The sequence below is a fragment of the Choristoneura fumiferana genome, chromosome 30, assembly GCF_025370935.1.
Source record: "Choristoneura fumiferana chromosome 30, NRCan_CFum_1, whole genome shotgun sequence".
In the NCBI taxonomy this organism is placed as follows: domain Eukaryota; kingdom Metazoa; phylum Arthropoda; class Insecta; order Lepidoptera; family Tortricidae; genus Choristoneura; species Choristoneura fumiferana.
Genome location: NC_133501.1, coordinates 4,984,658 through 5,006,749, shown reverse-complemented (window position 1 = coordinate 5,006,749; position 22,092 = coordinate 4,984,658). Strand labels below are relative to the sequence as shown.

Genomic DNA, 22,092 nt, shown 5'->3' with positions numbered 1-22,092 from the left:
TCGGTTTTTTATCGGTTACATTTCGGTGAGTGTGCGGAGGTTTTGCATTTCGGTTTGTGCAGTTTTAATGTTAAATGGTAGCCCACTTAAACTGGCCAATCAATTTAAATACCTTGGGCATATATCACATCTGATTTCAAGGATGGAGCTGATATCTAGAGGGAGCGCAGGCGCTGGCTGTTAGAGCAAACATGATTGCCCGCAGGTTCGCCCGTAGCACAATTGCCGTAAAGATAACATTGTCCAGAGCTTTTTGCACCTTTCTATACAAGTATTGTATTGTATTGTAAAACTCTTTATTGTACATAAAACATGAATCTAACAGAACACAGGATAATAAGATGTACAAAGGCGAACTTATCCCTTAAAGGGATCTCTTCCAGTTAACCTTTGAACGATTGACAGGATGTCAGACACAAGAGTAGACACTACAAGTACAATGAAAAGGTAAAAGAACCGAAATTTAAATTGACTCAAAAATTCATTTCAAATACACAAAATACCTACATAATAATGAAGTCAATATCAAGACAAATAAACTACATGCAAAATACATACATACATATACACAAAACAGAACATACAACACTGCCTCCTTTAAGAATTTACGATAAACTGTCAAGCCACTTGCGCCCTTAAGCGATTCCGCAGGGTGGCAACCGACTGTGCCCGCCTGACATCACCTGGCAACCGATTCCACAGACTCACAGCGTGCACGGAGAAGGATTTAGAATAGGATTTGGATTTGGAAACTGGAAAAGCGAGAGAAAGATTATTACTCGACCGCAACCGATTTCCAGACCCAACAAGTACAAGTAGCCTGTGGGTGAACTACACGCAGAAACAGTACAGTGCCTTGCGAGTCCAATATAATAATGCATTTTCATCACACTTGCTCGTAAACAGCGTCGTAACATGCAGGCTACCTTGGTTGCAACCCCCCAAATAAAACCCTCGACCTTAATGTGCTTCTCATGAAACCCGAGGTCGGTAAATGAGTCATTGCCCGTACTAATTTTCATGTCATGAAGCCCGCGGTCGGTCAATGAGTTTGTTGCTGCATGGCGTGCTGCTGCTCCGTGCGCGCGCTGCACACGCACGCCATGCACATGCTGCGGATTGCCAAGAGAGCAATCAGCGGTATCGGCAATTTTTGAAAAAATACTGGTTTTTCTTTTACGAATATACAATTTTACTCGCAAATGTGACGAAAAACATTGTATGTCGCACGGGCGGTACCTACTAGAATTACGAACAACGACTCATTAAAGCCCCCAGTCTTCGACTTCGGGCTTCTAATAGACTCTCGTTCGTAATTCCTTATTTACCGCCCTTAAGACACAATGTACTATTTGGATGCTGATGGGACAGCAGTGAGTCAGCAACGTTCGCGGCGGCGCGAGTGGATAGTTTATCTGCCATCATGCGCAAGAGGCTGCCTCACTGCTTAGCAGGGTGACGGCCAGCGGCAACAGCATCCTAGCAATGTTTGCCGGCAGGTTGGATGGAGTGTATCTCAACCACTGCAGTGCGCTCCATTTAGGCAGTTGTCTCACCGAGGAAACGATTACCTATCGACTATTTTCTCGCTCAAAAAACGAACAAAAGATATAAGTTCCTGTGTGAGTAAAAGAGACATATATATTAATAGTTGATCGCTCGCCGGCGAGAACTCGCTCTTACATCTTTTGTCGCAGCGACAAAAGCTATAAAACTCGCTGAGCTATAAAACTAGCTCAGCAATACCCGGCTCGAGCGAGTGAAGCGAGTAATCGCCCGTCGTGCTCGAACACTCGCTTTTCACTGCTCGCCCACTCGTTTCTAGTTACTCGCTCTGCTCGCTTCTCGCTCATCGTCGGCGGTGGGACAAGTGCCTTGCATACTAGTATGCAATATAACACTAGACGTAAGGCAACTCTGACATGTAATTACTTTATTTTGATTTTGATTGTTATTATATGTAATTTAAAATATTGTTATTTTGTTAATATCTCCTCTCAAGCAGAGGGTCGTGGGTTCAAACCCCGGCTCGCACCTCTGAGTTTTTCGAAATTCATGTGCGGAATTACATTTGAAATTTACCACGAGCTTTGCGGTGAAGGAAAACATCGTGAGGAAACCTGCACAAACCTGCGAAGCAATTCAATGGTGTGTGTGAAGTTCCCAATCCGCACTGGACCCGCGTGGGAACTATCGCCCAAGCCCTCTTGTTCTGAGAGGAGGCCTGTGCCCAGCAGTGGGACGTATATAGGCTGGGATGATGATGATGATGATTGTTATTATAAATTGATACCGCCTTCCCTTTTCCGTCACCGAACGACTAGGGGCGGCGAGCACTTTCACCCTTATATTGTAAACATTCCTCCATTACGCACGAAGCGGTTTGCCTCTTCTTTCATTATGCGGACTATTAAGGAGTGGAACTCTCTGCCGGTGCATTTATTCCGGCACGCTATATAATCTGGACATCTTTAAGGTCAAAGTGAACAGACACCTTCTAGGCAAACGTGTACCATCTTAGGTCTCATCTTCGCCTTCCATCAAGCGAGATTGAGACCAAACGTAAGCCTGTTTTATACTTTAAAAAAATGGCTCTAGTATCCTGAGGTTTGTATGACATTTACAATACAATACAATACAATACAATACAATAACTCTTTATTAAACACTAACAAATAATAAGCAGTAGGTAAGTACAGAAAACCCCGGTATATTGAGATTTGTATCACGCTTGTGATTTTTTTTCCATCTATGTAATATTTACTTTTTTTTTTTAATTACTGTTCGCCTTTCTTTAAGTACCTATTCCTTTCCTTTTTAGGTTAGCTTGAAAAGATCCCTTTTAGGGATAAGTTCACCTTTGTACTCTTTTGTTTTGTTGTTTTCTTTTTGTATTATTTTTGTGTTTTATGTACAATAAAGTATTTAAATACATACATTTACTTACTCACGATATATATATATTACTTAAATAACAAATACGTCATAATAATAAAAACAAAGAAGAATTAAACAAAAACTAACTTACAAACCTTATAATTACAAATATCTCCCAGATCGCTACTATTGGGCAGGGTGCCCATAAGATTCGTTATATGGCAATGCGAATACGTTAACCCTAATGGTCATCGTTTTTTATTGGTTAAATATGCAAATGAGTCAATGTCAACAAAGGGTAACGTCAAACGAACTCGCGACACTACCGCCATCTAGCGATATCTCACATCAAGAGAGCATCCTTTATCATAAATGAAAATATTTTTTATCATCTATCAGCGTATTTTTTTTTACTTAACGTTCACCAACAATTGCTAACGCTAGATAAGAACAGTCGAACCATTTGATTCCTGATCCACCATGGAACAGCCCCACCCTAAACGTCATAATAAATTCCCTTGTCAAGCAATGTGATGTATGTATGTATGCCTTTTTCTACGAAAAGGTTCAACAGTGGATCACGATTCAGTTGGTTCGAGTGTACATCAGAAATTGCTGCAAGTATGAACATGTTGGACTGTGTGTCACAATCATTTATAGGTAAACACCGCATGCGAAATAAAAGTGAAGCTTAAAAATTAATTCACATATAAGCACTAAATTATGTTTTCAAAGCACAAAAACTAATTACTTATTGCCAAAATACTTACCACAAACGGGACCACGCTAAAACACACGAGTAATATCGAGTGTTTTAGCGTGATAAGTCCCGTTTGTGGTATTTTGACTGAGTGAAAATAACGAAAGTTCAAAACGTTAATTACACTTACTTCGTAAATCAATTACTGAGTCACTGATCTTAAGTATCGTCTCTGTTTATGGCGGGAAACCGTCAAAATGTGTCACTTAATTGCACGCGTCTATGCACCAACAAATGCTTTAGCCGACTGAGTTGAAAAAAATACTTATCTTCGAGTGAACTTAGTTTCAGTTTATCCAATCAAAACTTTAATTCCTTCGAGTGAACTTAGTTTCAGTTTAAACAGCCAAAACATCAATTCCTTCGAGTGAACTTAGTTTCAGTTTAACCAATCAAAACTTCAATTCCTTCGAGTGAACTTAGTTTCAGTTTATCCAATCAAAACTTCACAATTCCTTCGAGTGAACTTAGTTTCAGTTTATCTAATCAAAACTTTAATTCCTTCGAGTGAACTTAGTTTCAGTTTATCCAATCAAAACTTCAATGCTGAATTGAAACTAAGTTCACTCAGTGTTTTTTTCCACTACTGGACTTGGGCAAAGACAAGCTTTAACGACATTATAAAGGACTGAACTAAATGATCATTTGTATTGGAATAAAAAAAAACGATGAATGATCTTAATTAAATGATAGATTCAATTAATATTTTGAATAACTGTTTTGACTTTTTACTGTTAATTTTAAGTACTTATTTTAAAATTTAATGTGGTTTGCGTTTTTTTTTTCCTTTGCTTAGCCTTTATTTACTCAAATAAAAAAACAAAAGAAGCACAGATTAAATAAAATAAAATAATAATAAGAAAACAAAGAAAACTTACCTAGGAAACCTTAATTAATTTGAATACTTGATTGTATATAAAAATATTTATTTATTAAATGATACAATTGAAGTGAAAACTATCCTAACCTAAACTAACAGTATATACATCATTGATTGTATATTACTTATTATGTTAATGTTTATGGTTTCTATTAAATTTGATTACCTACTTGCTTGTATTTTTTTGTGGCGTTATGTATTAAATTTTATGCTTATAAATCATTGATTATTGATATTATGTGTTTTATGTACAATAAAGTGTTTACATACATACATATTAATTATTACACATGCAAAGTTTTGTGTGTGTAGCTGTTTGTTGTATAACTAGAACGGCTGGATGCTATTGGATGAAATGTGATTATATAGATAGCTCAATCTATTAAATGACACATAGGCTAATTTTATTTCTATTTTCTCACGGGACCAAGATTTCAGAGATGCAAAATAAATGGATTATGTTGAGTATCTTCAAGCATGTCTATGAACGATAGAAATATAATCTGGCCAAGTCGCGGGTTGCATCGAGGATTGTGGTCTTCTTGTGTACAGATTTTTAGATAGGTAAATAGGTGTATCTACAATACAATACAATAACTCTTTATTACACACCAACACATAGTATGCAGTACAGAACAGGTATATACATAGACATTTCTCTACAGCTAATTTCGATAAATAGAATTTGAAAATTGATGTATCCGTAAAAGTTGATATTTGCTTTAAAGTATCATACCTATGATCCTTACGAGGGCCTTACGAGGCTAAGCATAAAAACGACGCACTAAATTATGTGAAATTACATTTATCAAATTTTATTTATAAAATTATATCATCTTACATTTATCAAAATAAATTAAATGTATAGCTTTTATTTATTATTTATTTATTAATCATTTTTTCATTATTTTTCGGGGCATTTTCGTACCACTGGGAGGCGATCAGTTGAAAAGGAGGCTGGTTCAATTATTCTCTATCAATATTATTTAAATTACAATTATCAAATTATATTCAAACTCAAACTCACAACATTTATTGACAACAAAAACACACACATCTCAACAAAAACACAGTAAAAACATAAATAGGATATTAACTTATTAACTTGTATGACTGAGTCTCCGTTGGTACCTATGTTTATATATGTTTAGTTGTGTAGTTAGTAAGCATCACATTGCACAAGTATTTTAGTATCAGAGCGCGACGCCAACAAACTGTTTTACAGTTTGGCGTACTGTAAATATATTGTTATGTATGTGCTAATATTAATAAATAAATAAATAAATATAATTTAATAATATTGTAAATCTGTTTTAAAAAAAATATATATATATACCTCGTTGAGTTTCTTGCCGGATTCTTCTCAGCAGAGGTTTTTCCGAACCGGTGGTAGATTTTTTTTTGACATTCATAAGTGCTTGTTATAGCCTAAATTGAATAAAGATATTTTGACTTTGACTTTGACTTTGAAATAACTTATATACTTGTATTTTCGATATTAACTTATAATTTTCAAATAAAATTAAATTAAATTTATTAAGTACAACAAAGTAGTATTTAAATAGTAATAAATTAAATTACAACAAATAAAATTATATACCTAACATTTATCAAATCAAATTGCAATATAAAATAACATATTTTATAAAATTAGTTACACCAAATTATTAAGGCTCATTAAATGTGATCATGAATTAACGTACATACATTCCGCGTCGATAAATACACGGTCGTAATATAACCGCACTCCCCCTCCAGTTAGCAACTAGCTCTCAAACCTTGTGAACGTGTCTACATGCGAAACAGTGAAAATATTCGGCAATTGATGATATTATTCGGCCTTGGTGATAGTGTGATACTTGGACATTGAAAAGTAAGTCATACATTGAATACGCAATATTGGTTATTCTTTGTTTCATCTTTAGGGAAAACCTATTTGCCGTCGTCTAAAATTCGGGACCGATCGTCTATCCGAACTTATCGCGGTCTCTATTAATTTGTTTGCTGTGAGGGAGACAACATATAGATCGCGTTTTTTATGTTTATTAATTCTACGAATAGCAAATTAGCATTTGCGTAATTCCGGCCTGTGACATTGTTAATATGAATTTTGGCGAATATCGTTGACTGTTTGAGAATTTGTTTGTCAAATTAAAATGAGCAAAAATAAACTGATTGTAAAAATATTACCGAACAGTATTATTACAAACCAAAAATCTGTTCGAACCTATCGAAACTGAAAAACGATGGAAAAGAACAATAACATTTAAGTATCTATATATTACCAGTGACCATAGGGCTATCGCATTTCTCGTCCAATAAATGGCATCACAATTTCACAATCCAGCGCGAAATTCAGCCAGCCCTATGGGCGTGCTTGCACAGAGACAAGACTTTAGCGAATTGTACATATACAGAGCAGCAAAAAATCTGGCCCTCAATTGTATGCAGTAATAGATAATTTTGTATGTAGAGTGGGCCAAATTTTGTGCCAGTGAGTATATTATAGTTAGTTTATTTTTAAGATAGTTTATACTTCAAGGAATTGTTCGTTTTTAATTTTTTTTATTAATTTATCTATATATGTATCTGATTTGTAAATCAGCGTTGCTGCATCCATTTTCTGTAGCAACATCTGAGTATAGATCCAATTGTTACAAGTTTTTATTTTTTATTTACCGCACTTTATTTGCGGACGGACGCCATATTGAAATATTATGACGCACTGTCACCCCAACAAGTATGATGAAATTATGATACCTACCTCATAATATGTATATAACACTATTATGTTAAAATCCGCCTCCCTTTCCACCCTAGGGGAGCGTGTGTTAGGGGAAGGGGGGTTTAAACAACGCGTTACGTCACAGTTTTTTTGTAACAAGTACATACTATAATGTCCTCAAAAGTGGGAAATTCGCATAATCAGTAAAGTTGTTGTTCTTGCCCTATAAATGCTCTCATGCTAAGTTTCCAGTGTGACTGTGCCAGAAAATAAGTAAATATCATGGGACATTTGACACCAATTGACCTAGTCCCAAACTAAGCAAAGCTTGTACTATGGATACTAGGCAACGGATAAACATACTTATATAGATAAATACATACTTAAATACATATTAAACATCCAAGACCCAAGAACAAACATTCGTGTTATTCACACAAATATCTGCCCCGGCCGGGATTCGAACCCAGGACCTCAAACTTCGTAGTCAGGTTCTCTAACCACAGCCATCCGGTCGTCAAATGCCGACTTAATTCGCAAAATGGCTAAAGAAAAGCTAAAAAAAAGAAAAAGAATGGTCATTTGGGTAATACGTAACGTTGAGAAAAAGAACCTGTAGCTTGCTTATTGTTTTTTCAGTGGCTGACTTCTCAGACACGATGATATCCATGAAGATCATATTGTACCCTAGCAACGAAACAGAAGAATTTCTCTTCAACGAAGAATGTACGATAGAAGAAGTTCACAGGAACATAACTGAACTCTTACAGGTAATTCTCAGGCTTATTATTAGTGCATTTTTTATGACATAGCTGGCAGCGATCACCACCACCCATGGACACCTAGGTACAACATTATTAGGACTGCGGGTGCGTTGCCGGCCTAAAGAGGAGGGGGAAGGGGAGGGGAGTAAAAGGAGGGAGGAGAGTTGGGCCTCTGGCCCTCCCACTCAACGTACAAAACACTGTAGCAAAACTACTATTTCACGCCCATTCTACGCCATTCTATGGGAGCGTGGTACAGTCAAGGGCAAAGATATCGACACGGCCAAAGTTACAAAAATATGTATACACGACTTTATGCACTTAACATTAAGGCCGTGTATACATATTTTTGCAACTTTGGCCGTGTCGATATCTTTGCCCTTGACTGTACTAACCCGATCGAGCCGGCCCATTCGTACCTACCTACAGCACTGCAGCCAGCAAGTGGTTACAGTAAAGCTCTACCACATGTACTTAGTACTAAAAATAATTAATTCCAAAAAAGCGGTTTTAATTCAATTTATTTCCAGAACAATTTATATTGTGTCGGAAAAACTATGAAATATTAGGCTGGTCAGTCTACGGTTTTTTTGTAAATAATTCGATATAAGGCATTTTTGTTTGTATACGGCTTTTACGTGTAATTTTAAGAACCAATATTTTCGAATGCACGTTAAAAAGACATACCTAAACCTTAACTACACATACCTTTTATGTCACTATCGTAATTAATTTTAACTTTTTTTCTTTTGAAAATATGAACCGTTTTTTAAGTTATTTAAAAAAAAAAAGTGGATTTTACATGTGTTACAATTTCATTTATAGCAATTTCATAATTTATAGCAATTTCGCCTGATTTTTACAGAATTATTAGAGATTATTTTTTATAATATTTTACTGTCGCGGTGATTAATTTTGGTGGATTATTGAAGAATATAATTGTGAATTACCTGACAAAATTGTTAAAACAAAAAAATGCGTATTTGATTTAATGTTGATGCTACTTAGAGCGATGACCTCTTTTCTAAATCTCAATCTAATTAACATAATACTTTTAGTTACAATAATTTAAATTGAACTGAGAAGATAATTACATAACCCAGAAACTGATAGGGACGGTAGGTAAATATTATTAATAACATTATTAAAATTTGCATTATCAAAACTTAACAAATAAACACTAAGAAGTTTTCTTTCAACAATTTAACACTACGAGTATTTATGGACTTTAAGTCAGTAGAAAGGCTATTTGTATAATTTAACAGTTTGTTTTGTAGAACTATGCTGAGCTACTCCTAAGGATGGTGCAAAGGATTTTATTAAATCTCTCTTTCCAGTGTTTTACATGTTTTACATACTACGTCCGATCCAAATTCGAGTTTTATTTTTATTCGACTGAATGGCAAACGAGCAAGTGGTCTCCTGATGGCAAAGAGATTACCACCGCCTATACCTGCTACATCAGGAGGATTGCAGATGCGTTGCCAACCTAGAGGCCTAAGATGGGATATCTCAAGTGCCAGTAATTTCACCGGCTGTCTTACTCTCCGCGCCGAAACAGAACAGTGCAAGCACTGCTGCTTCACGGCAGGATAAGCGAGCAAGATGGATGGTGGTGGAATATACAATTTTTACTTTTATAACTTACTAGTGCTACCCGCGGCTTCGCACGCGTTAACTATTCGATCTGATAGTTAAAATTGAAACTATGGGATCTTACAAAAATCCCCTGGGAATTCCCAAAATTTACATCGTGGCTTTCATTGAGGTTGTGTTAAGAAGAACTGTCCAAAATTTCAAGACCCTAAACTCAGAGGTTGAAATTTCAAGATTTTATCCCTGTCCCGTGGAAATATCGGGAGAAAATGTAGCCTATGTCTTATTCCAGACGTCCAGCTACCTGCATACCAAATTTCATGACTCGAAGCCCAACGGTTGTTATTTCGAGATTTTATCCCTATCCCGTGGGAATATCGGGATAAAAAGTAGCCTATGTGTTATTCCAGATGTCCAGGTACCTGCATACCAAATTTCATGACTCGAAGCCCAACGGTTGTTATTTCGAGATTTTATCCCTATCCCGTGGAAATATCGGGATAAATAGTGGCTTATGTGTTATTGCAGATGTCCAGCTATCTACATACCATATTTCATCCAAATCCGTTTAGCTGTTTTAACGTGAAGGAGTAACAAACACACACACACACACACACACAAACAAACAAACTTTTGCATTTATAATATTGGTAGGATAGTTACAAAATTACAAATCTAGCTTCTTTAATGCTAAATTCATTACAGGATACTAGAAGCCGCTCCCTGGACCCGAATAACTTCAGGGTCTGGCAAATCAACCCCCTACGAGAACTCTCCAAGCCCCTACTCACCCTTCGTCAGATGCAAGTACCCCGCGAGTGCTCAGTGCTCGTGACGCCGCCTGACGTGTCGCCTCCGCCACTCTCTAACAACTTCCAGCTGGACCGTAAGTCCTTTTTATCACTCATGTTGTTAGCTTTTCACTGTATCATAGTCGCTCAATCATTTAAGGCTTGTTCGGACTAGGCTAGTATTTTAGTCTAGTGGCGAGTAATTTAGTAGGTAAACTATTCGCTACTGCCTAAAAATCGTTCGCATTACAGTCGAGTAAAGCTCACAAGTCAGTGGTACTCTTCTTCACGTCAACTAATGAACTCGACTAAATCGACAGGTTCGGACTTGTTTAGCCGGCGGCCGAGTGAGCACGGACGCGTGGTGGGGGGTGCTACTCGCTACTAGACTACTAAAAAAAATAGAATAAAATGGATTGGCTCGACTAAATTACTTACTAATCCACTCGACTAATTTTTTGGTGTTCAGACACGTTTAGCTACTAAATTACTCGCCACTAGACTAAAATACTAGCCTAGTCCGAACAAGGCTTTAGTCACTCGTTTATTTAGGAGTTCTTTTTAGTCACTCACTCCTTTAGTTACTCTATCATTTAGGTTCTCTTCTTAGTCACTCTATCATTAAGTCTTCTCTACACTCCCAACCTCGACCTGATCTGGCAGATCCACTTCCTACGGGAATTCTCCAAGCCCCTACTCACCACTTCGTCAGATGTAAGTACCCCATGTTGCTCAGTGCTGGTCATGCCACCTGACGTGACGCCTTTACCACTCTCTAACCCTAGATGAGCTCAAAGTTATTTTCCTAAGAGTAGAGGCACGTTGTATCCAGATAAAAGAATTGTTACTGAAATTATGTTTGTTTTTTCAGCTTCATTCAATTTCATCGGTACTCGCAATAACGCAGAAAACAGATCCAACCAAGCTCCAGCAAACAACGATGCACCTAACCAAAACGGTAATCGAACAAACTCAACAGAGAATAATCAACATTAAAAGAACGCAACTATCACCGCCACATTTTAACGACACATTTCGAACTCAACCAGAGCTCGTCTTCAGAGCAACACAACGTTTTACTTATTAGCATACCAGATGTTAGCATGATGAATTCGAAACGCGTCAGTGTAGTGTGGTGGTGGTGATAGCTGGGTTTATGTGTTGTGTGTGTGTTTTTAACAACGTGGAAGAGGAGGATAATGATGATGATGATGATTATGATGATAAATGTATTTGTCAAACACAGGTCCAACAACAGATCTTATTAAAATATTTCCAAAGAACTATATCTTGCTGTTGGGCGTACAAATATTTTGCAGTTATAGGTAAATACATCTAAACATTCTAATAACTTTATAAAATAAATTAATAATGAAACATGCAGCATTAATACATTAGACTTATGCATTAGGAGCTGCATGAACACACATTATGTTGCATAGACTTAGCTATCGTAAGGACGCGGGTGATTAAAGTAATTGTTTAGTTAATTGATAATGGACCTCCGCAAAGTAACGCGTGATTCAATTAATCAGGTAGTTTGTTATTCATTAACTAATAAATAAAAGTAAACTGAATAAATTAATTAATAAGCATTGATTTATCGGGGTATTTATCAGGTGACCCGCCTGCTCGTTTGCCAGCTGTTCGATAAAAAAAAGTTTTTTTCAGCGCCAGACATCCCAGAGACGAAGATAACCCTGAAGATCATAGTATTCCCTGCCAACAAGACAGATGAATTTCTCTTCGATGAAGAAGATACGATACAAAAAGTACACAAGCACATAGCTGAACTCTTACAGGTAAAACTTAGGCTTGCAACAGTACATGTACTAAGTACTAATATGAATTATTTCACTTCTCATGCTCTAAAAGTAGGTCAATATAGCCTTACGAGGCGGGAGTAAAGTGAGTACTTTAGTCCCTAGGGAGTAAAAGTAACTATTTTTTTTATTTACTTTGAGTGACTTAGATAAACTCAAACAGCCAGTACTTGCAAATAATATGATTGTGTGTGGACCATTTTCTTGACGAAAATGTTACGTTCTTAGTCTACGTGGTCTTAGTTCTATGCTTTTTCCGCAACAACGATTAAAATAAATTGATTATTCTCACAATGTCGTTAAGTGATAATGAAAATTATGATGTCGAGCAAAGAGCAAAAGACATAATTGATGATTTTTAGCCGCCGAAATCTAGAAAGATTTATTTTTATTTTTTGATTGAGTAAATCTTTTTGTACTAAGCTGACTATTTTTTTCTCGCAATCGAAGTGAAAAATAGAGTTATCACCTCGAGACTAAAAGTCAATATAAACCCTTGGACAAATAGACACCCTCGCTAAAGCTCGGGTGGCTAACCACCTCGGGTATACAAATATACTATTTCCTGAGAGCGGATTCAATTAAATTTATTTCCATTTCAAAGAGTCTCACAGATACCACAAAAGACCGCAGAGCTGGCTTTTTTCTCACTCAAGGCATCAGTCTTACAATACAGCAAGGCAAAGCTACCAGCGTCTTCAGTACCATGCCGCAGCAGGCATTTTTAGAATTATTGTAGTTTTAGGGGCTGTTTCACCATCCATTGATTAGTGTTAACTGGCAAGTTAGGTGTGATGCCGTCTCTATTTGTTTTGTTCGAATAGACGGAGACGGCATCACATTTAACCGTCGGTTAACGCTAATCAATGGATGAGGAAACAGCCCCTTAGTTTACTAAATTTTAATCTAGTCTTAGTTTAATGAACAAAGTTTATTATATTACATTGGGTCGGATATTAACTATTAAATATAGCCACTTTTTTAAATCTAAACCTAGTAAACATAACACTTTCTGTCACAATAATCTAAATTGCACTCAAATGATATTGCATAATTGAACAACTGACTGGTAGGGAACGATAAGTACATATTTCTTACAACTAATTTAAACTATCGTCAATAAAATAATTTACTTTTCACACCTCTCCTTCAGAAAAGTAACTTTTCCTCCCTGACAAGAGGGAGCAAAGTGCAACTTTTCAGTTCAAGGCTTTTCTAAGTGTTTTATTGCAAATGTCATTTTTTGAAGTTGATAATTGTAAAGCCACGCCATTTTCTATGCTGGTTGTTCTTTAATAATATGTAGATATTTTTTTTCAAGTTTCTTAATGCTCGGTGTGAAAAGTTGTATGAGCCATTCGGGAGCAAAATTATTTTCATCTTGGGCGTTAACACTTGAATCCTTCATTACGCTCAGGATTCTACTTTAGAATCCCTCGCTAATGAAGGATTCAATGTACGCCCTCGCCGTAAATACATATACCATCTTGCTCCCTTGTGACACAAATAACTATACCTGCATCATAAAAATAATTACTTAATGAACCCTGCCTGAGACGTTTTTCGAACAATTTAACACTTTTTATGGACTTTAAGCCAGTGGTAGGTAAAGTTATTGAGCAATTTTAAAGTTTAGTTTATATTTCTTATATCGCTGGTGGAAACGCGGCCTTAATGCAAAATACATTAGTTTACAGGAACCCGCTCCCCGAACCCGCAAAACTTCAGGGTCTGGCAGATGCACCCCCAACGAGAACTCTCCAAGCCTCTACTGACCCTTCGTCAGATGCAAATACCCCGCGAGTGCTTAGTGGTCGTGGTGCCACCAGACGTGAAGCCTCCCCTAATCTCTAATGAAGACCAGCTCGATCAAATACTCTGTGAGTCAGTTTTATCAGTCAAGTAGTTAGAGTAACTACATGACTAACTGTTAGCATATTAGTCACTCTATCATTTAGTCGCACAATCATTAAATCGGTTTACTAATGTTTCGACGAATAACGTTTGGTAACCTGTTTCATTTTGCAACTTTTCATTTCCCAACTGTTTAATATTTCTGAAACTGTAAATATTTCAGGATTTTTATAAAACTTACCTAAGTTAACCTAAAGGGTTCTACACGATGGCCCTGAAATAAATACTGAAATATTTACAGTTTTAGAGTTTGCGAAATGAAAAGTTGCGAAATGAAACAGGTTGCCAAACGTTACGTTGCGAAAAGGCAGTACTCGCATTAAATCATCTAGTTACTCAATCATTTAGTCAGTCGTTTATTTAAGGGCTATTTTTAGTCACTCTTTCTTTTAGTTACTCTTCGGAAGTTAGCGACGCGAACTTCCGTTGATGGTAAGAGAAGATGTGTACTAAGACGGAGCACGCTTTCCCAATTAATGCCCTATGAATACTCTAGATTTGAAGACGGCCGTATTGTAGCGATCAGGGAACACAGACGCAGGCAGGGCATTCCACTCCTTAGCCGTCCGGATTATAAAAGAAGAGCCGAAGCGCATTATGTGAATTTTAGGGATGGATCCAGATTAAAAGAATAGTTTTGAACATGAAACTACCGTGAGACTCACTCATATAAAATATAATGACCCGGATAACCCACGTCTTAAATCGAGTTTAGCTCGGCATGTTTCGGGCTAATCCGTAGCCCTTCGTCTCCGGAGCAATGCGCGTGTTGCAGCAGCCGCTGAGTCGCGTTGCTCCGGAGACGAAGGGCTACGGATTAGCGCGAAACATGTCGAGCTAAACTCGATTTAAGACGTGAGTTATCCGGGTCAAATAGGAAAAAATAGTTACTAAAAATTATCTACTTATATCTATTATTATTATTTTATATTGTTGTTTAATTATTATTATAAGTTAGTTATTAATTAATTAGTTAGTTATGTAACTAATTGAAGCCGTGGTGGCCGAGTGGTTTGACCTATGGCCTCTCAAGCAGAGGATCGTGGGTCAAACCCCGGCTCGCAACTCTGTTTTTCGAAATTCATGTGCGGAATTTCATTTGAAATTTACCACGAGCTGTACGGTGAAGGAAAACATCGTGAGGAAACCTGCACAAACCTGCGAAGCAATTTAACGGTGTGTGTGAAGTTCCCAATCCGCACTGGACCCGCGTGGGAACTACTGCCCAAGCCCTCTCATTCTGAGAGGAGGCCTGTGCCCAGCAGTGGGACGTATATAGGCTGGGATGATGATGTAACTAATTATTAGTTACTATTATGCTGAGTTACTATGCTGAGCTGAGACCGTTTCGCGATTTCGCAAATACTGTCGTTAATATTTATTTTATGGTTGTTTTATTTTGTGTACTTACTTATAATATGTATTTTCGAATTAGCGAATAAACGTTTCTATTATTATTATTATTATTATTATTATTTTAAGTTATTTTTTTTAATTTTTTGTGTATTATTAGATTTTTACGGTGCATTGGTTTTTTTAACAGTAATGCTGTAATTTTTTATTGGTAAATAAATAATTGTTTTTTTTCCAGCTGCCTTCAATTCTCACAGTTCCCGCAATAACGCAGATAACATACTCAACCAAGTCCCAGCAGGCAACGATGCTCCTAACCACGGCAACCAAACAAAGTCAGAGGAATCAGCACCAAAAGAAGAAGGCACGCGGAAAAGAAAACCTAGGACAAAGAAAGTTGATCTAATTGACGAGCCGTTTCTAGAATTTAAACAGTTCAGTTGCAAGATCTGCTTAAGGAGTTTTGGAAGCGTGGGCGCCGTACGCACTCATCTTACGAGGATCCATAAAACGTCAAAAAAAGCGACGGAAAAAGCGCGGTAAGATAACAAACGATGTTTTCTTTCGTAAGAATACTATACTGGAACGGTTTAGGTATTTAACTAAATGTAAACAAAACAACGTCAATAATTATATGATATATATGACATTTAATACCGTATTAACTCAAAATGATTCTGTATTATATAGTGAGTTCTTTGTAGAGGTTAGATTAAAGTTATTATTCAATACAGTTTATTTAGAGTTAATACGGTATTGAATGTCATGTGCGATTGGTGTCTTAAATATTGTAATTCCCCCATGTCTCTATTGAAATAGGTACATATATTAGTCTAGTTTGATCATAGATACTTATCTATCATTAAACTAATGTACTTTAATGCAGAAAATTAAATGTAAGTAAATGTTTAGATAAGACCATCTTTGCTAAGAAGAATGCGCCTCAAGAATCTTGGCAGAAAGTCATTTTTTCAAAACAAAATACATAATTTATTGAATCAGGCGTTACTTTGTGGAGGCCGACATTATGATAGCTACGTCTATGCAACAAATGTGTGTTCATGCAGCTCCTCCACCTCCACGAGACTTAATGTTGCGAGCTATGATATTAATATAAGCAGCATTTCGTATCATTTTTTTTTAAATGCATTTACGTCGTTGTTGCAATAGAGGTGCGAATTGTTCAGAATTGTTATGAAACAAATCTAACCTGAATACTGCATTTAAATCCGTCGCTTACCTTAAAAGATCAATAAAAATCTTTTTTTAATTCTTCTTTTTTTCCGGTAGCCCGGTGCAACGCGTCAAGGCGGTTAAAAGAAACGAACAACCAAAGAAGAAAGCAAAGGAAAACAAGAATATTAACATCAATATCACATTAAATAACACTACTAACAATGTTAAAAACGACGAATTAGGACGTGGTGATTTTTACTAAGCTATGGTGGCCTAGTGGTTTGACCTATGGCCTCTCAAGCAGATCGTGGGTTCAAACCCGGGCGCGCACTTCTGAATTTTGCAAAATTCAGAAGTGCGCAGCAGTGCGAAGAAATTATATTTGAAGTTTACTAGCTGGTGTGTGAAGTTCCCGGTCCACTCTGGGTCCGTGCAGACTACAACCCAAGCCCCCTGATTATGAGAGGAGGTCCGTGCCCTGCGGGCGTCTATGGCCAGGAAATAAATACCAATTCATAGCTTCATTTGAATAAAAAATGTCAGGGTTCGAGGATATATATCTATGGATATATCATGATATATATCCGATATATATCCGATATATATATCAAATGACTTTTTATGATAAATATATATTCAATACAAAAATTGGTTTAAAAATTTGATATTATTATGTAATTTTTGGCTAGTTTTTGTATTTGTTATTGTATTTCTACTTCAAAAATGTAGATGGCGTTGGAGTAGTTAAAAGATACTCCCTAATAGGCTAATAGTAAGTTCTAATCCATTAATGACAACACTTCTGCCGGCGTTAATGGCGACAGTCGTATCAGAAAAATTTAGTTACGAAAGAGTAAGTTTTTGTTGTGTTTATTCTATTATTTTTTATAAAGACAGTAATTGTTAAAGCACAGAAACAATTTTACTTAATTTATTTTACAAATAATAATATGGCTCTCATACAAATTGTATATGTATATAACTTTGGATATATGGATATATATAAATTAGTGAATTTTGTATTTTTTTTTTTTTACTTTGTTTAAGTTTCTAAACATTATAAATCGACTGTATATCACTTAAACAATGCACTATCTCCGCAAAGGTCCCTCGTCGAAATCCACCCTGTATAATAAATACCGGATTTTTTCGAACCCTGAAAAATATAAATATAAGATAATGTCGTAAGTGTCATAAAATCGTGTCATAATTTGATAAATATATTGTTAGTGCGTAAATTTTTCAAATCATTTTAATGTTGTAATTTTTTATCTTTTCCCCGTACATAACCATCTTACGTAACCAGCACTGGTTGGGGTCCAAATTATTTCCTAACTTAATAGGTCCTGGCGCTTCGCTGGCGGCGCGCTCGTGTTGCTCGCTCGACTCGCGCGTTGTGGTCACCTCGCATGTTAGCTCCAAGTACCAGAGTGGTTTCTTTCCATAACCAATTTCGCTATGATTTCTTTGCCAGATGTATGGGATGTCAATATGAAATTAAGACACAAAGTTTCCACCCTGGTACATAAGTAATTCAGTTTTCTTAACTGTACGTAATTTTTCGGAACCTTAATTGGCAGTAAAAGTGACATTAATATTACTGAAACCTCTTGATAATAATAATAAATACCACGGGACACTTGACACCAATTGACCTAGTCCCAAACTGAGCAAAGCTTGTACTATAATAAATACACAGTTACTTAAACATCCAAGACCCGAGAACAAACATTCGTATTATTCATACAAATATATCTGCCCCGGCCGGGAATCGAACCCGGGACCTCAAGCTTCGTAGTCAGGTTCTCTAACCACTTGGCCATCCGGTCGTCGAACATTTCGAACTTAAAAGTAAGAAATACGTATATTTGGCTCCTTCCAGTGCTGGTTATATAAGATGGTTATGTAGTTATGAGCGAGGAATGAGATGGAATTTTAGGTTAGTATTTTAGGTAAGTATGTAACTAATTCTTTCTATAAATTTTTCGTCCTTGTAAGAACAAATCTGTAAGATTACCTTAGAGACATAGAAACCAATACACTACCATATATTTAAAAGCCGCCTCTAAGGGGCTGTTTCACCATCCATTGATTAGTGTTAAGTGACGGTTAAATGTGATGCCGTCTCCGTCTATTCGAACAAAACAAATAGAGACGGCATCACACCTAACCGCCAGTTAACACTAATCAATGGATGGTGAAACAGCCCCTAAATATTCTTTAATCTGAAACTTTATTTTTTACTGTTATTTTTATTTGTTTTTTTGTATTTTTATTTTGCTGTGCTGTGATGAATATAGTTCAAATCTCATCTCATGAATTTCAAATTTGTACCTAGGTAAAATGCATACCTATTGTGACATGAATGGACTAAAACGTTTGAAAATCAATTCCTTATTGGGTTATTATTTCGAGAGGTTCAATTGTGTTCAGACTCAAATTTTCAGTTATAAAATTAGAAATATATCGTTTATTGTTTTTAAGTTGCTTAGGATATTATCACTGAAACTTGTGGTAAATACATTTTATTCTATTTTATCTTTTTTTCCACAATAACTTAAATTTTCTGCACAAAAGTCAGTTACGTGGTCAGGTTCGGATTATCCCTGATTACTTTGTAGTATTGTAAAAAATACAAGGTATAGAAAAACTTGCTGTTTAAAACATGGATTGAATGTTCATAATATATATATACCATGCATGCAAACATAAAAAAAATAGGACATTGATAAGACTATTTTTTTCTACATTTCCCGTTGTTCCAAAATACACCATCATTTTCGTAGCCACACTTATTAAGTATATTTTAAAACAAAAAAAAGAGGTCAAACCTCCTGTAAATCCTTTTTTAACTATAAGCACTTTGAAAATAAGACTGCGTCAATATAACGTATAATGTTTATCGCAAGTCATAATTATTATCTATAATTAATGTAATAAAGGTTCAGTTAGATTTGCGTCAAAGATCGAGCGTCATTTTCGTTACGGTTGCGACTTGGTGAGTATTGGGTAAATAAATATAATGTTTTACTGGTGCTGTGTCATTTGCAGTTAAGTTATTCAATATTGATTTCATTTGCTTCAAACCTATAGGATATTTACTGCAGAGCCCGCGAAAGTAAGAGCTTTTCAATTTTGTGGTCATCATTTTCGTGGTCCTATGGGCCACGAAACTGATTAAAGACCACGAAAAAGATGATTTTCCCTACACAAGTAGAAAAAAATACAGAACACTTTTTATAGAATTTTCTGCGTTTTTACAGTGTAATCGTTTATGCCGTTATTGATTTAATTGATTTAAACGAAGAATGGTTGACCGTCAACAACATTTGCTCCAGGTGTGGTTATAGGAATTATGACCAGTGCGTCGCCAATTTTGTTAACTGGCGAGAGGTTCAAGAATTATTTTGCCCTGAATGTACGTGTGAAATGTATATGTCGGCGGCCGATCGTAAAATCCGCCAGATCACGAAATTCCTAGGCATATCGTGAAACGCCGCCATTTCATGATATGCCTAAACGTTGGCCAGGCATATCACGATGTGCCTGAGAAATAATACGGCAGATCGATTAGAGCAACGCATTCGTCGATATTCCTAGCTCTATACCGGGCACATCGTAAAATAGTTTCTTTTATGGCCACTGGTGGCGCTGCGTATGCAATGGCGGCCGCGAGCAGCTGACCGGTCGTGTTTGTTTAGCGCGTGAAAAATGTAGGCGTCGCAACAAAATGATTTTTAAACCGAAACTAGTGATTGAATTCAAAATAGAAGTGCAAAAGAAGCTTTTGAACATCAGCTCCGTTCTTTTATGTGAATCAAACGTATTCTGTGCTCAATGTGAAAAAACCATGGACGTCTGCCCGTATTTTAGAGGTTAGTATTTTGTTGATAAATAAAGTATTCACTAGTTGTTACTTATTTATATAGAAAAAATTAGGTACGACGAGCGAAGCGAGGAGTGGTTAGTTTTAATTGTGATCACGACGCACGAGCCGAGCGAGCGAAGCGAGCGTGCCGCGGCAGCGGCCGGCGAAGTGCCAGAACCGATTTGGCGGCGTTTTCATGATATGCCTAGGAATTTCATGATCTGCCTAAACTGGCCAAATCATGAAATGGCGGCGCTTCATGATATGCCTAGGAATTTCATGATCTGCCTAAACGTCACTAGGCAAATCGTTAAACGGTGAGATTTGAACGATATGGCGGATGTCCCTTAGCCAATTCATGAAATGGCGGCATTTCACGATATGCCTAGGAATTTCGTGATCTGGCGGATTTTACGATCGGCCGCCGACATATATATCTAAATATTAAAAGAAAACTTCGTCATTTAGAGGAGCATTTTGTTGTGTTGTTTCGTTGTAACATAATTTCGTTCTGGTTTACCGTAGACCTGCACGGGGGGAAGGTATTGAAAACTGTTTTGGTTTGTGAGTTGAAGTTATTAATCTTACTTTAATTAAGTAATTTCTACATAGTATTTAAAAGGTTACAAAAATGACAATTTGAATTCGTCATTTTCGTGGTCAAGTTTTAATTTTTTATTATATAGATATCGATTGTCTATTTCTGTTGATACCTGATTAATTAAATAATGCTTATTCGTTTTCTCATTATGATCGGATTTTCATTCAAATAGTACAATTATATAAGATTTTAAAATAAACAAAATGTTCTTTTTCGTGGTCTCGATGCTCATTTTCGTTACCGTTAAAATTGGATTTTTGCTTTTTTTAACCAAAATAAACTTTATCGATCTCTTATAATATAAAGCATCTTATCGGTACATATCCTTATGTTCAAAATAAAACAGACCACATCAAAATGTGTGTTTTTATTTCTGTAACATTTATCTTACACCTCAAATAATTACCCTATTTCAAAATTGTCATTTTTTTTACTGATTTTTATTATTAAATGCCTAATTTATTAAATAGAAAATTTACAATGTTATATTATACACATTACCTAATAAACTAAAGATAAATCCTGACTAAATAAAACAAATATGTCAAATTAAATAGAATAACAAAAAACAACAATGCCTAATTAATAATTACTGTGCTTTTACTAACTTTAAGAACTTAGGTATAGACAACATGAAATGACAACAAAAAAACATTTTTTGGTAAACCAAGTGAGATAACTACCTCAACTGAAATATTTGCTTAGGTACTATATTATAAAAAAAAATTGTCGTTACATTTTATTTTGAATAAATATTTTTATTAAAAAGACTGCGCGTTTTCTTTTACACCCAAAACTACAAATCCCCTAGAGAGGGGGGGGGGGGAGAAGAGAGAGGGATATCCCCACAGAACCTCTGTTTTCCTAAACTGGGGGATGTTTATGGTTATTTTTCCACATAGTAAAAAAGTACTTCATAAGAGGTAGGGACGAAAAAATTACAGATCGTAATTAATTAGATACC

The 22,092-nt window shown here is 36.1% G+C and overlaps 2 protein-coding genes and 1 long non-coding RNA gene across 4 annotated transcripts in view; 1 reads left to right on the top strand and 2 right to left on the bottom strand.

Moving 5' to 3' along the window:
- Positions 1-3,872, bottom strand: part of LOC141444536 (uncharacterized) — a 32,801-nt gene extending 28,929 nt beyond the window's left edge. For both annotated transcript variants that reach the window (XM_074110096.1, XM_074110099.1), the window contains exon 1: positions 3,768-3,872. The gene's annotated coding sequence lies outside the window, so the exon portion shown is untranslated. The remainder of the gene's footprint in view (positions 1-3,767) is intronic.
- A 2,416-nt stretch (positions 3,873-6,288) lies between these two features.
- LOC141444538 (uncharacterized) lies at positions 6,289-17,003 on the top strand. Its single transcript, XM_074110103.1, has 8 exons — positions 6,289-6,390; positions 7,882-8,012; positions 10,308-10,488; positions 11,265-11,351; positions 12,065-12,195; positions 13,907-14,096; positions 15,722-16,022; positions 16,774-17,003. Coding segments are annotated over exons 1-8 (1,170 nt in total). The 5' UTR covers positions 6,289-6,389; the 3' UTR covers positions 16,922-17,003.
- Positions 17,004-17,431: 428 nt separating this feature from the next.
- On the bottom strand, positions 17,432-21,890 carry LOC141444549 (uncharacterized). Its single transcript, XR_012453176.1, has 3 exons — positions 21,707-21,890; positions 21,535-21,582; positions 17,432-19,052 (listed from the first exon to the last, which is right to left on the bottom strand). It is a non-coding gene; the product is annotated as an uncharacterized lncRNA (long non-coding RNA).
- Between the last annotated feature and the right edge of the window lie 202 nt (positions 21,891-22,092).